At 37.6% G+C, this 15,515-nt stretch overlaps 1 protein-coding gene across 1 annotated transcript in view; it reads left to right on the top strand.

The window, feature by feature from the left end:
* mapk1 (mitogen-activated protein kinase 1) overlaps positions 1-7,783 on the top strand; it is a 32,467-nt gene extending 24,684 nt beyond the window's left edge. The window contains exons 6-9 of the mRNA XM_017705082.2: positions 3,082-3,213; positions 4,584-4,693; positions 4,964-5,090; positions 7,407-7,783. Of these exons, the coding sequence (XP_017560571.1) occupies positions 3,082-3,213; positions 4,584-4,693; positions 4,964-5,080 (359 nt within the window). The 3' untranslated portion in view covers positions 5,081-5,090; positions 7,407-7,783. The remainder of the gene's footprint in view (positions 1-3,081; positions 3,214-4,583; positions 4,694-4,963; positions 5,091-7,406) is intronic.
* The last annotated feature ends 7,732 nt before the right edge of the window (positions 7,784-15,515 follow it).

Raw genomic sequence — 15,515 nt, 5'->3', positions numbered from 1 at the left:
CCTATAACCAGAACCCTTTCAAAAGATGTCTAAGGGGGTGTCTCGCTGAGTGGGGCAAAACTGTTGGACATGTGAATGGGAGAGGAGTGGCACTTGCATGGGGAAGCTTTAGCATTTGCTTTAGCTTTGCGACTATGCGGCCGGCACTACCCATTTGCCCCACTGTGAGGGCTCTGCTGCCAAAGGTGATGGTCGTGCGAACTGTCCCTGAGGCAGCCGGAGCTTCCAACAGTGAGTCTGAGCCCTGCTGGCTAGCCCTGCTCTTTTCTAATTTCCGGATGAACATTTCCAACTGTACAAGCTAATAATGCTTCTGTCACTGGTGATTGTGAAAGAGGCAGAGCTGAACATTCTGCACTTGGAGCAAAGTGGCAGCTCGTGGTCTGCCATATTGATACTTGGGCCGCTTTTCGGCTTTTCGAGTTTTTTCGAGGTGTCCCGGGAATCCAGTGAAAGGAAAAAAGTAACCTCCAAGAGTTGGGGGATGTAATTAATTGCAGTATGCAACAACTACTTCAGAATTAAAAAAAAAAAGGTAAGAGACTAGCAAGAAGAGCAGAGAAAATGGCAAACACTCCCGCTGGCAGCTTTGGAAATCAGGAACCATTCTACATTAGTGTAGACCACAAATAAAAGTGGACAATTTGATTCCTGTTTTTCCATGATAAGACTTCCATTTATTTATTTATTTATTTTTGTTTGTTTGTTACTTTTTAAGATTTTTCTATGTGCTCTTATGACCGAAAAACAGCATTATATGTTCAGACGGTGCTGCTGGATGTTACGATGAAAAGTTTGAGAGTACTTTGTGCTACCTTTTCTCATTTTTCCTGAATGTTTGATTGTAGAGTTATGGAGCCCACTCATTTTGTTTACAGGCAGTTTCATTCCAACATTTCAGCATAAAATATTGAAAACCGTTCTGTACGAATTTTATTTATTTATTTATTTTAATCTGAAGTGTTTTGTTCTTAGATGTTCATTTCCACATACGGTTAATCTTCTAAAGAAAATAGGACCTATGTCAATTGATGTCAACTATTATTTACCATATATTGTGGGATAATATGGACATATGCACAGTGGTACAATGATGCATTATGGTACAGAGTAGAATCGAACAGTAGGTTTATGGGCCACAGTAAGGGAATTTGGCCTGGTTCTGTTCCGTTTAGTAATCTCTTTTAGAGTAAGAAGCAGAGCTTGGACACTTTCATTTGTATCCTATTTTACCAGTAGTTAGTTATAGTTTAGTAGTTTTTATGGTTTTTGTGAATCTTTAAATTCACAATTTTTTGTTCATTAACTTCAAGGCTCGCATCTTGTCAAAAATAATTGGCAGATTATAGTTACACTGATGGTAGTGGCCTGCATTCAATATTTATCAGATCCTTTGTGTAGAACCATGTACTATAGCTACTGTTGCTGTCACACAAACACCCTGTGCAAGCCCTGGTTTTGAATGACCTTAAGGAGCAGATGTTTCCCTGTTGATAACCACCTCATTTCCTCATTCTGCTTGTCTGGGTGTGTCATTACATGTGTAAAATGGGCCATTGTAGTGCCATCTCTCCCTAACAGCCCCTGATCCTGGGAAATGGCCCGAGTGCTGTGCTTGAAAATCTCATGCCTGCTCCTGTGTTATAAATGGTCTCTCATAGCAGATAACATTGATGATTGTGTCTTGCATGACAGTAGTCTGCTATAGACTAGAGCCTGATTGATAACCAATAATAGCGTCTAATGTCATCAAATATTGGGCTCCAGTCTGTTGGTTTATTATCTCTTATGTTGTTTTTCACCAGTTATCTTTAAAACATTTTGTGTTAAAACATACTATCCTCTTGCTGAAGGTTGGGTTTGGATACATTTGGATACATTTTTTTGTTAGTTTCTTGTTTTCCTCCTCTTATTTTAAGCATGTTTTGTGTTCATGTTTTCTAGATTAGCCCATTCTGTTGTCATAACAGAAAGAAGCTGCAACTCCTAGTTTAGTAGCCTTTATAAAGGCAGATATAAAAACAATGAAACCATTTAAATGAGAAATATTGGCCCACAAGGACATTTGGATTGGCCCCACAGAAGGCTCCAAAAAGAGAATGTTATTCTCTATTTTTTTATTCTTACCTTATGTTTCCTTGAATTCTTATTTTAAGTACTTTTTGTGGTAAAGTGGAGTCTTACATGCTTAAAGAAAAAAAAAATAAGTGAGCAGTTACAAACTGTAAGGAGCATAACAGGCAGTGGTACATGGACAAAAGGGGATTTGAAGACCAGTTGTGTGAAAAATCTATTTGAAGGCAGTTTGCGTTGTATGTAAAGAAACCATTGGAGTATTCAAAGAATACAGTCTTACAATATTTACTGGCAACATATGAAAACATAAAAGCTAAAGTTGTTAGTTCTTTTGCCTCTTTGGCCTTTATCCTGCTGCAGAGTTAATACTTTGATTTAGGCACCCCAGAATGAAATACAGTTTTTGAGAAATATCTATTAATTGTATAATTAATCAAACTACTTATAAATATCTGTAATTTTTGCAGTATGTTACCAGCACCAAGAAATTTGTTTAAACTTGTTGGCCAATTTTATCAGCCAAAGGATATATATTGGATGGCCCGTACTTTAGACATACGCTTCCACTAAAACATGTAGGAGAATGTGTTTGTGGGTGCACATTTTGTATTGTGTGCTTCTGGTTTTAACACAAGTAGTTGTGACTAACTGCAGTGTTAGATGGAGGTGTTATATTTTTTTTTTTTTTTTTTTTTTTTTTTTTTTTTTTTTTTTGTGTGTTCTCTGAGGAAATCTTTAAAAAAGTTATGCAACAAAGCTCTGAATCTCAGGAAATAGAATGGAGAAGCTCTAGCTAATTTTATGTTGGCTGGGCTGTCAGTCAAGTGATGCAATAATAGCACATCTTTCTGCTGGTTTCCCCTCCATTTGTCTCTCTAACGTCTTTCTTCTTCTATGTCTGCCCCCCGTCCATGTTTTCCCTTATACTTTTTCTCCTTCACTTACTGTTCTCTCATTTGTTTATTTTGATCCTTTTTTCTTTTCTCCATCTCCTCCTCCTGTTAGGAATCCTTGGCTCGCCCTCACAGGAGGATCTGAACTGCATCATTAACATTAAGGCCAGGAATTACCTGCTGTCTCTGCCGCTGCGCTGCAAAGTGCCCTGGAACCGCCTCTTCCCTAATGCCGACCCTAAAGGCAAGTGTTCACCTCCACCTCTCTGATGGACGTGCCCAAACAAGGGGGAGGTGCATTTTTTCAGGTTTAATATTTCAGAGCCGCTGTTTGTTAAGGCATGCCTTACATGCATCAGGAACACAGCTGCTGGATAGAGCCTGAAAACCAGGAGAATGTTTCTCAACCAGGCTTTCTCAGGATTCACCTGGGCTTTTTAGTGTGTTGTTCCTGAGATGCTACTCATTTGCTGTGTTTACATGCAAAGATTTCTGCCAATGTGATTAAATACAATCTGACTGTAAGTAATCCAATCCAAAATAACGCACATGCGCAGAGAACCACTTGCAGTAAATGTTATCATGACGGCGAACATCAGTGTCCAGCGAGAGTGAGACGGATTTTCAGTTGGCACATGCGATTTTAATTGCTTTAAAATATGTCTGACTCCGAAAAATGTACCCTCATGTCCTTAATAAGGAAGCGGCGAGAGGAAGATGTCATGTTCTGAGACACATAAACTGGACACCCAGGCGTTTACACAGCTGTTATTCTTCTATTTAACGGATTGTTTACAGGGTTACCCACCTCATTCTGTCGGGTAGAAGTTGAATTCCAATTGGCCTCAATCGGACTAGATCATTTCGATTGAGGTGTGTACATGGACGTATTCTATTCCGATTGAGCTATTAGAATTATTAACGTATTATTAGGCTGCCTGCAAACGTGGCTATTGACATCCTCCATATGAAAAGGATAAGAATAGGAGAAAATGGAAAAATACACAGTACTGTGCAAAAGTTTTAGGCACCTGAGAAAATGAGATTTAAAAAGCTATTTATTTGGACAACAGCCATATATTTGCCTAGAAAGATACTAGTATTACAATGAATACATACAATAGTAATGCAATAAGTAGAGAGCTGTTTGTCAGTGTGTTTAACCATTTCATAACCTTCCTCAAGGCAGCCCAACTTTAATTGTAGTTCTCATGCAATACCTGGTTTGACTAATCAGTATTTAAATGAAGTATGCTAGTGATAGAATTCAACTGATCTTTACTGTGGCTGTGAGCTCTGAGGAGAAATCTACAAGATCATCTACATCTCACAAGACAGCTACTTTTAGGAAAAACTAAATTCTTGTTACCTTTTACTGTGTTTTTTTAATTCACACTCTGATATATGATGTTTTCACAAGTTAAAACACTCTGCCTAGATAATGATTTTAAATAATGAGCTTAAGACTTTTGCACAGTACTGCACCTCATATCCTTCATACCCATGACAAATTTAAAAAACTCAATTAACAGATCAAGTGTAATGAAGTACAGTAATACATTTCATCTTGTTTTTACATGGACTGTTTTTGACCCTGTTCTTGTTGGCCTGCAGCCTTGGACCTGTTGGATAAGATGTTGACCTTTAACCCCCATAAGAGGATTGAGGTAGAGGAGGCCCTGGCTCACCCTTACCTGGAGCAGTACTATGACCCCACTGATGAGGTGAGCTCAGCTCTGGCAAGAAGCAGCCAAAAGATGATCAAATGGTGTTTAGACTTGATCTAAATTCCAAAACCACATTCTGACCACTGTGGATATTAATAAAGCTTTTGTCCACAAACAGCTCCTGTTATCTTGACATGGTACAATGCAGACAGCATCAATCACTAATGACCAGCATGACCTATGACGAATGTTTTGTCTGTTTGTTAGTGTTTTGTGACTATTGAAAAGTGTGTTATTAATTGCTTAATTGTTGTGTTTGTTGACCAGCCGGTTGCTGAGGCTCCATTTAAATTTGACATGGAGCTGGATGACCTGCCCAAAGAGACTCTAAAGGAGCTGATCTTTGAAGAAACTGCACGTTTCCAGCCAGGCTACAGAGCATAACCTACTACAGGTACAGTACATCAGACACATTTACAGCACAATTACACTAAGAAAATTGTACCCAGTTACCTCATAGCCAAGCACTGTCTTAAACATTCAACCCCTTAAAATCCAAAAGCCTGTATGGTGCCTGCAATACAATTTTTTACTTTCATAATTGCAAAATGTACATATTAGTTATAGCTCTCACTGAATAATTTACAGTAGATACTGAGTGATGAAGCTTAAGATTTATAACTGAATAATAAGCCTGCGGTTTAAGAGATTCATTTTTTCACTTTGTTTGGATGGTGTTGTTAACCCAGTCATGTCCAATAACTAAACATAGCGTGATAAGGTATTAGAAAGAGCTTACTGTTGTCATCGTAGTCAGTAATTATTAGCAATTCTTATGTCACCATACACCATAAATACTAGTACTACTACTACTACTGTGTTCAATTAAATCAAGAAAACTTGCATTAAATTGTAGAATTATGAGTAATATTATTACTCTTATTGTGATACAGATGGTTCTTCAAAGGTTCTTTAGTAAAAAAAATGGTTCTATATAAAACCATGAACACTGAAAGAACCCTTTGCATAATTAAATGTTTCGTGAAAGAGTTCTCCAAATTGATGGAGAATGTGCTTTAGATGGTTCTTTTATTAAACTTTAATCATGTAGAGGGTTGATGGATTTATATAGCACTATTTTCTTTATGAAAGGACCCTTGAAGAACCGTTTTTTTAAAAGAGTGTAGCATTAATGTTCATGCTAAAATCGAATGAAGCTATTGTAAGTGAAATATAGGCAAAGTAGGGAGATTAATTTGACATTCTCAGTGGATTCATTTGATGATTCTATTCATTGCTATTTCTAACTGTATGTAAATGCTGTATCTACTGCTATGTCATAAATGGATCCACAGAGGCAGAAATATCCAAATATTGATGTGATATGACAATAATAGCTAAGTTATGTCTGCTCAGTGTGCATCATTCATGGTGCATCAGGTTTTCATTTTAATGGTCCAGCAACAGTCTAAAATTATTTTATATAGCTTATGTAGCCAGAGTCTGGTGCAGATCTACCAGTAAGTACCGTAATTTCCGGACTATAAGCCGCTACTTTTTTGCACACGCTTTTAACACTGTGGCTTAAACAGTGATGTGGCTAATTTGTTTTTTTACGGGTTAACGAGCTTCATGCCGCCAAAACATTTAGCCTCGTCACATAAGGCCAATGAAATTACCGAACAGGTCACAGTGGACCAATGAAACTGTTCGAATGAAATCAAACGCACTCACACTAAATTCTTCAGATCAGTCATTTTGCGCTTCATGCACACACCCTCATCATGGAAAACACACATATGCTGCATATGATACAGCTTTCAAGTTAAAGGCCATTTAGAGGTGGACCATCGTGGTGTCTCAGATTTATGAGATGAGAAGGCCTGTCCATCAGGGTACGGACGACTCTGTGTCAGCAACTCCCTCCCGACTATGAGGAAAATGTTATAAACATCCGCAAATTCACTCAAACAAGGATAGCCAAGAATTCCATTGGACCAGACAACATCATAAATATGGATGAAGTACCTTTGATGTTTGACCTGCCTCTCACTAGGACTGTTAACAAAAAAGGTGAATCGCCTGTCACGCCTTGAAAACAACTGGCCATGAGAGAAGAACGCATTTCACTTGTGTTCTGAGTTGCTTTATTTTTTTAACCAGCCGTGTTACAGGCACTGTTCGGAAAAAAGCATTTACAGTACGTATTTAATTAAAAGTTTAAAAATCTTTCTGTGTAAATATCTCATGTTACAATGTGGACACCTGCGGCTTATAGACAAGTGCAACCTGTATGTGTACAATTTTTTCTTTTCTTTTCAAAGTTAGTGGGTGTGGCTTGTATTCAGGTGCGCTCGATAGTCCGAAAATTGCAGTAAATATTTAGCTGCAGAAAAAAACTGATAAAAAAATACTTGTGGGCTGGATTTAAGGATAAATCCTAAATATGTGATGAGGCTTTAAATTCTTTACATTTTACATTTATTACATTTTTTTTTACATCTAACAGTACCTGTTTCTAACTTTACATCACTTCAGTATTTTATCAGTCAGTTGTTAAATGTCAGTAGTCCTATGTGAATTTAGTAGTGTAAGAAATTTAAATTGACTTCTCACCCATATGGTTTGATTAATTTGAAAAATTTCAAGCTCAGAAAATAAATGTCTGAAAGGAAATTTAAAATGCCTAATATGAACATTGACTGAATTAATAGTATGTTAATTACAGTGGCTTATCTCAGGGGCTTATCTCATTTCCTGCCTTTTCTAGATGTGGCTCTGGACTTGATCGTGCTGGCGCTTCTGTCTCTTCTCAGTCTTCATCATCATCATCATCATCCTGTTCTTGCTGAACCCCAGAACTACAGTCAGTTATCAGAATCATCACCTCCTTTTCAACCCCTAAACTACCATCCGGAGATGGAATTTATCCTTGTTAACCCCCTCCTTCCTCATGCTCATGCTCATTATTCTTCCCCCTTGTATCTTGTAAGATTTGAGTTTAAAAAGAGGGTTGTGTACATGAGGAGGAGGAAGAGGATAGAGTGCAGGCGGACCAGAGGATCACAGAGGGTTTTTGCTTCAGACAAACCCTCGGCCCTGGTCACGTTTTGTCTTATGCTTCAGTAAAAGTCTGTGGTTGTGTAACTGCTGTGCTTTCTTCTGTTCTAAGCTTCATGTCAATCTTACTCCTATGAAACTGCTTTTCTGTAAAGCGTCTGTAAAGCCATTTCTTAAGTCCCTTTGAGGCCAAACCTAAAGCAGGGAGAGACTGAGGGCTCTAACCTCCGTTACCGTTGCATATATGCAGTGGACACACATTTATTCATAGGGTGCGTCTCGAATTTGCTCAAAGCGCACACGTCTCAATTTGCCAAGGTGCCATTTTTTTTAGGCTTTTAATTAACTTCTCTACCAAACTCTACAAGCCTGTACTCATATACGTTAACAGGTACACGCCACGTGCTCCTCGAAAAGAGCTGAAAATGTTTTTATTTCTTTTCTTAATGTATTACTGTTGCTTAGCGTGTTGTAGAAGTTTCTGCATGATGCACAATTCTAGCTGTGTCCGGGCTATCGAAAGGCAACTTGTACTGCATTATAGCATTGACTTGCCTAAAAAATTAGATTAGATTAGATTAACACAGCATTGTAAAATCCTCAGTCATGTCGATCTAGATTGGTAGAAAAACAAATCTCATGAACTCAAGCACCAAAGAAATGACTGCTTTTGAGGTTATTTTGGCACCTTGGAGAAATGTGTACCATATGTGTCCATATTGTTAATAGTAATAGACTTCTAAGGCAGGGCATTGCCTTAGCTGCCTATAGAGTGCTGGTCAGGGGAAAGTTCCAGGGTGGAGGTCAGCTCTGAATCAAGTGCTTCTGATGGAAAAGAAGCACACAGGGCTTTTGGGGAGGGCTGGGATGGGGGGTGGGGGGTGTGAGGTGTCAAACTTTTCAAGGTTAATTAGTGGCTTCATCTGGCCATGTAAAATGTTATTACTGAAACACTTGCGACCTAAAGTACAGTGCCTCCTTGTTGTTCTCTCTTTTTCTGGTATATCTTTGTCGCTCTCTCGCTTTCTCTTCTTCCATTGTGTCCCCCCTCCCCTCTGTTTCTCTTGCCTTCTATCAATAAGACTGTGTCCTTGCATGACTGTTAAAAAAGCTTTCTATACAAAGAAAATGGAAGTGCCACACTGCTGGGGATTCCGCATTGGGACTCTCAGGTTTTTTGTTATATCCAACCTTTCTTGTTCCCACATTTACTATATAGTATAAGATGCTACTTTTCTCTCCTTTAATAGTGTTTATTCCTTCTTCTTTCCTCAATTCGCTTGTACATTTTGAATGCACATGTTTTTCAAGCCAGGTTCCTTTTAGCATACAATGAACTATTTTGGAGATTTTTAAAAGAAAAGAAAAAAAAAACAACAACAAACTCAGCCGGAAGAATCTTGATGTCAGGTTAAGTTGTAAAAGAGGACAGTTTGAAGTCGACAGCCTCTAGCCATGTAGGTGTTCACTACAGGAAAACACAACCAACCTCCCATTTTACTAAACGCCAATCAACGCTGTGCTTTCTTGCTTACAGTGAGCGATTACATGGTTGCATCAGGAGACGATGATGAACTAGGCTTTGGCAGTAAATGAACGAGACGCAGTAACTTTGCGCCACCTAAAGAGGAAAACAGCACTTATTGATGAACTGTTGGAATGGGAATCTTATCAGGTAGCATTGGGAGATAACATGATGGGAAAGAGACAGATTTTTAAGCTGTCTTTATCTTTAAGGCTTGAGCACCATGTTCCCCTCTTACTGGACTTGCTCTTTGGTGCATTGACCCTTTGCTGCTGTTGCCTAAATATACATCCAGCATGGTGCCATCTAGTGGCAGTTTGGCAGGTGCTGAACAGGATGTTGGTTTAGTCGAGCAGAGAATGGGCTGTTTTTCCTTGAAAAGCACTGCAAAACCCTGTAAGATAGCTTCAGCCAAGTCTGTGTGCAGCCTGTCTGTTCTGTGTGCCTTTACTCATCATGAATAACGGTTTATTGTGCAGCTTTGTTTCGTCTGGGATCAGTTGTGATTTTTGCGGTATATTCTTAAATACGTATATATAAATCTATATTTAAAAATACAGTAAAGCCAACAAAAATATATATCTTAACTCTGTTGATTTATGTAATTTTAAGTCCCATTTGCCACAGCTTTTGTGATTTTTGTGATTTTGAATTTTGAGAAGGTGAAAGGCTTTATTTCTGCCTCTTCATTTGAACCCCCTCTCCCACCCCCCAGTCTGTTTTTTCTTTTTGAGTTTTTGGATGTTTTGTGCAAAACTTTTTTTTTTTATTGTATAATGAATGTCATGTTTCTAGTGGTTATTAATCTTGTAACAGAATTGTTTCCATGTATTAAACTCCTCTCTAAGGAGCGTTCTAATCAATGGATAACTTTTGTTGTGAATTTCACTTACAAGTTTAACATCTGCCCCTGCCCTGGGTTACCTTCACTTGAGTGTGTTTTTTTGGGGTGTGGATGTAATCATTTTATGGGGGAGACATTAAAATTGAACATTAAAATATTAGAAATGTGTTGTACCTTGATTTAAAAAAAAAAGTGATTATTACAGAGGTTTGTCTTTGCTGCGGACAGACAGCCTTCTTTATTACCAATTATTACCATTATTTGAGTTAATTTTGCATCTGCCAAGTTATGTAACCTAGACGCACCAGAATAAACACTGTATCCTATTTTGCTTCTTAGTCGCTTTGTTATTTGATATATGAATTCAGCACACAGCCTAAGCTAATTTACTATTTTATAGGGGCCATATCTTATTTGTTTCTTGTAATTAAGGTCAATTAATGACATTTGTTTACTTTTGTTTACCAAAAATAATCTGGTAGATGAATATATTCAGCCCCTTATTAACCTTTAGAATGAAACTGCTGTAGTTATTGTGCCTTTAAGACTATTTTATGTAAACAAGCTTTGTTCTGATGGCCTGTATTGTGCCATATTCAATAAGCAGTTCCATCTGAAACACAGCTTAAAACTTCAGCCTTAATGGGCAGAGCTAAATGTATATAAGCATAATAGGCAGATATACAGCAGGCTTCGAAAGCCTGAGATCACACTGAAAATCTCAAAATAGCATTTTGGGGGGGGGAATTCTATGAGTGCTAAAATAAAAAACAAATATTCCAGATTATGCTTTTGCCATTTGTCACTATTCAAATTTAAGCAAAGTTATGACATATTGAGGTCTTTGTACCAAAAAGGTTTTTATTTATTTATTTTTTGTCTGATCTCTTACTTTGAAGCTTGTGAAATTGATCTACTGATCACAGGCACAAACTTGTATAGTCTGTGCCAGCTTGAGTGCACACTTCAAAGAAAAAGGCATACCAATTAATTATGAAGTAATTGAAATTCATGTTAAATTTTCTAGTAAAAAAAAAAGTCGTTTTTACTTTTCACTTACACTGATAAGTTCATAATGTGATTTGAAAAAATATAAATATTTGTATTAAATTTGAAAATAAAATGGGAAAAATGAGCAAAAGTGGTCTCAGACTTTTGGATGCCACTGTATATGTATCTATGTTTTGTGACATCACAAAAACATGGGGCCTCATTCATCAACCATTCTTAAGAAGAAATGCGCTGCTGTCGGAAGAAAACCACATATCTCCATCTTGTCGTTTTTCAGTTTTTGACATAATTTGAAAATACCTGTTTCCCTTTATATCGTGTAAATTTCATGAAGAAGGAACCAAAAGAAATGGCTCAGAATGACTTGGAAAAACATCTTTTTCTATTGACTTACATTAAAAGTGAAGTAGGTTTTTCCTTCTCCTATAAAAATACCATTTTGCATATAGAAGGTTTAGTTCCAACAGCAGCAAATTTCTTCTTAAAACCCACATGCCGTTTTCACAAAGATTCTGACATTAACTGGTGTCTTTCTGGAGGTTTGTTCTTGGATAAGAACAGAATCTGCACACACTCAAGAGCAGAAAGGTGTGAACAGTTCTGCAATTTAAGCACATGTCTTTAATCTGACCTAGACTTTTTCTTAGGATCTTTAAGAATGCACTTAAAAAAATATAGGAAGATAGTGGTGAATGAGGCCCAGTGACTTTAAAATGAGCTGTTTCTGCTCATCAGTTCATATGTGGACAGAGGGTGACCAGGAAAGTAAAGTGACCAGGAATTTTAAACATTTATACCGCACCAATTTCTTAATTTCAAAAACTAATATTGACCCTCTCTGCGGATTCACTCTGTATGGTTGTGTTGCACTCGTCCACTCTGCTGGACTGCGTGGCCTGCCTCTGGGTCAGAGAAAGATGGGGGGAGTGTGAAGGAAGGACATTGTGAAGGAGGAGGATGATGTCATAATGGCTCTAAACTAATTTGCTCGTTAAGGCCACTGCTCCTGGAGACTTGTTGCCATGGGAGCCTGTTGTCCTTGACGACTGATGGCAACAACATGGGCGGCAGAGAGACAAGGAGATTAAAGCACTGGGAGGAGTAGCTGATCTACCATGCGTTATAATTAGACCACACTCAGCTGCTGACCCATAGACTTGGAATAGGAGACATTAATATAGGTACATAGTAATCATCCGAGGTGAGAAATCTTAACGAATCGGTGGAATCCTGCACACATTTATAAGATGCATTGTAATGAATGATACATAAAAGGTCAAAGCTGATGATACCGCATTACTTCACAGGCAGAATCAGTATGTTATTAAGCCTCCTTAGTAATATATAAGTTATAAATATGCAATCAGCACTTTTATAGTACATTATATTCCAATCAGGAAAATGTAAGTGGTCTCTTTAACAGAATAATTATTAAAATAAAAGTACAATACCATAAAAGTACTATTGTACTTAGCATGCAGTGCTGTCAAAAAGTATTTGCCTCTTCCCAGTCGCACTCAAATGTTTCAGATCATCAAGCTACTTTTAATGTTAGACAACAATAACCAAAGTAAACAAACAAAATGATGTTTTTTACATGATGATTTCATTTATTGAAGAAAAAAAAATGATGTTCAGCCCTAATTGGCCCTATGTGAAAAAGCAATTGACCCTTAGCTGCTAAATCAACCAGTTAACCAAATTCAATTGTCTATTAGGTTTGATTTCACAAGCCTCACCTAAGCATGATTACTGCCAGAAGTGTGGAATCTAAACATTTTAATAGAACCTGTCAGGCAATGTGAAGCAGACTAGAAGGTCTCAAAAAACATGTGATGCTACATTCTAAAGAGATATAAATACAGATGCCAAACAAAGTCTTTGAAATCTACCAGTCTGGACAGGGATGCAAAGCCATTAAGGCTCTGGGACTCCAGCGAACCTAGAACAATGGTGAATCTATCCAGGAGTGGCCAGCACATCAACGACTCCACAACGTGTTTTGTGACCAGAAGGAACATCTGAAGAACTGCAGCCCTCAGTTGCCTCAGTTAAGGTCAGTGTACATGATTCCACAGTAAGAAAGACACAAAAATGGCATCCATGAGATAGTTGCAAGGCACAAACCACTGCTGACCAAAAAGAACAAAGGCTCATCTCACATTAAAAAAAAAACCATCTAGATGACTACCAAGACTTTTGGGATAATATTGTGTGGACTGATGAGTCAAACGTGGAACGTTTTCAAAGGCGTGGTTGCCATTACATAAAACTAACTCTGCATTCCACAGTAAGAACATCACCCCAACAGTCAAACCTGGTGTCAGTGTGATGTTCTGGGGCTGCTTTGCTTCTGCAGTACCTGAACGGTTTGTCATAATTGATGGAACCATGACTTCTGCTCTCTATCAGAAAATCCTGAAGGAGATGGTCCACGCGTCAATTTGTGACCTAAATCGCGAGTGCAGCTGGCTTATGCAGCAGAGTAATGATCCAAAGCGCACAAATCCACCTTTAAATGGCTCAACAGAAACAAAGTTTTGGAGTGGCTGAGTCAAAATCTTGGCCTGAATCCCACTGAGATGCTGTGGGCAAAAACGGGCAGTTCATGCTCAAACATAAAGAAGCTGAATATAAAAGAATTCTGCAAAGAACAGCAGAACAAAATTCCTCCAAAATGATGTAAAAGACTCATCTCAAGTTATTGCACATGCGGTTGTTTCTGCCAAGGGTGGCACAACCAGTTATTAGGTTTGGGTGGACAGTTACTTTTTCGTATGGGTGATAAAGGTTTTGAATAAATCTATATCTTCAATAAAAGAAGTGATCATTTCAAAGCTGTATTTACTTTGGTCTTTATCTTATATTAGTTGGATGATGTGAAACATTTAATTGTGACATAATTAGCAAAAATAGAGAAACCAGATTAAGCGCAACTGCAGTCAAATGCATGGTGTGGCTCCTTTATGGAAACTTTAAGACCAAAACAGGGAAAAAATATGTACCCATGTATGGTTCCACAGCACACTTTGTCATGTTCATCATAACTTTCATATTTCATAAGCTACATTCAGAAGCCGGGCGTTGTATGAGGCTGTAACTCTTCTTTTCAGTCAAATAGATGGTGATGTAATTTTAAACCCTTATAATAAAAGAAGCTGAACTCAGTTTTTTTTTCTTCTACTGAAAGTCGACCCGTTTTTCCACAACTCTGAGCTATAAACTATAAACAGACAGTGTCTCTTCAGTGATCTGCTCTGTAAAAATTAATCTTATAAAATAATACAAACAGTGAAAGATTGTCTTTCAGCAGTAAATATATATGTAAGCATATAGCAATATGTGTGATCATAAAGCACATTTGCTGTTAATTTGAGAGGAACTCAAATTTACAATAAATAAATAAATAAAATAAAAATACCTTTATTTCATGCAGTTACTGAATAATTTGCCTTATAATTTGGTCATGAAAATTCAAATGGAAAAAAAACTAAATATACCCTGGAGAATAAGGGGTTAATCTTTAATCTTTAACTGTGTAAGACTTTATTAACCTGAAATTATTACACAGTGACAAGTTTACCAAAAAAAAGTGAAAAAATTTGTACCACCAGATGGCCAAACTGACTCCTGACACAGTTGGAGTCCGACAGGTGATACAGTAGGCTATAAGAAAACAGGCTAATCTCTATAGTTAATATTAACTAATATCAAACCATAATATTCGTGTATCTTCTGGACTATCTATGACGCTAAAGAATCACATTAAACGTGCGCCGTTTTGAGGTTGTTTCTTTATTATTTCGCCAGAGGGAGACAGAGTGACGCATTAGCCGTTTCAGCAGCGGCGAGTCTGGATTATTAGCTCTCCAGGAAAAATGATCAGTGTGTTAGGAAAATTCAGTTTTCCAAGTAACAGTTCACTGTAAACACTTAATAGTAAATTGTGAATACGTTTATTTATATAAGCAGATACAGATAGGTGAGTAATTCTGGTCGACGACAGTGTTTGAAGACATTAAAGGTATTAAAATGTTCTTACACATTAGGATAGAGAGGTTTATTTCCCTTGGCTGAATCTCAAATGGTTCCCTATTCCCTATACAACGACTTCTAGACCCAGATCTGCGTGCACTTTATGTCCAGGAGAGATGGGCTTTACGTTTGCATTTTTTTTTTTTTTTTTTTTAGTTTTCCGCAATCAGTGAGGTGATGTGTGAGTGAGAGCATTGTCTAGCAGTAACTGTTTTATAGCCACGGAGAGGATATGCTGTGAAAAATTTCGTCTTAAAATCAGCTGCAGCAGAGTTGTTTACCTCTACCACGTGGCTCTGGTGACGTAGACGGCTGCTGCGCGCTCCCGCTGCGAAGTTGGCACTGTCAAAAAAATAAACTAAAATAAAATAAAATAATTAATACATAAAATAAAACATACATAG

Source organism: Pygocentrus nattereri, chromosome 20, assembly GCF_015220715.1.
Source record: "Pygocentrus nattereri isolate fPygNat1 chromosome 20, fPygNat1.pri, whole genome shotgun sequence".
NCBI classification, from domain to species: domain Eukaryota; kingdom Metazoa; phylum Chordata; class Actinopteri; order Characiformes; family Serrasalmidae; genus Pygocentrus; species Pygocentrus nattereri.
Note: the sequence above shows the minus strand (reverse complement) of the source record. Positions and strands in the feature narration are given on the sequence as shown.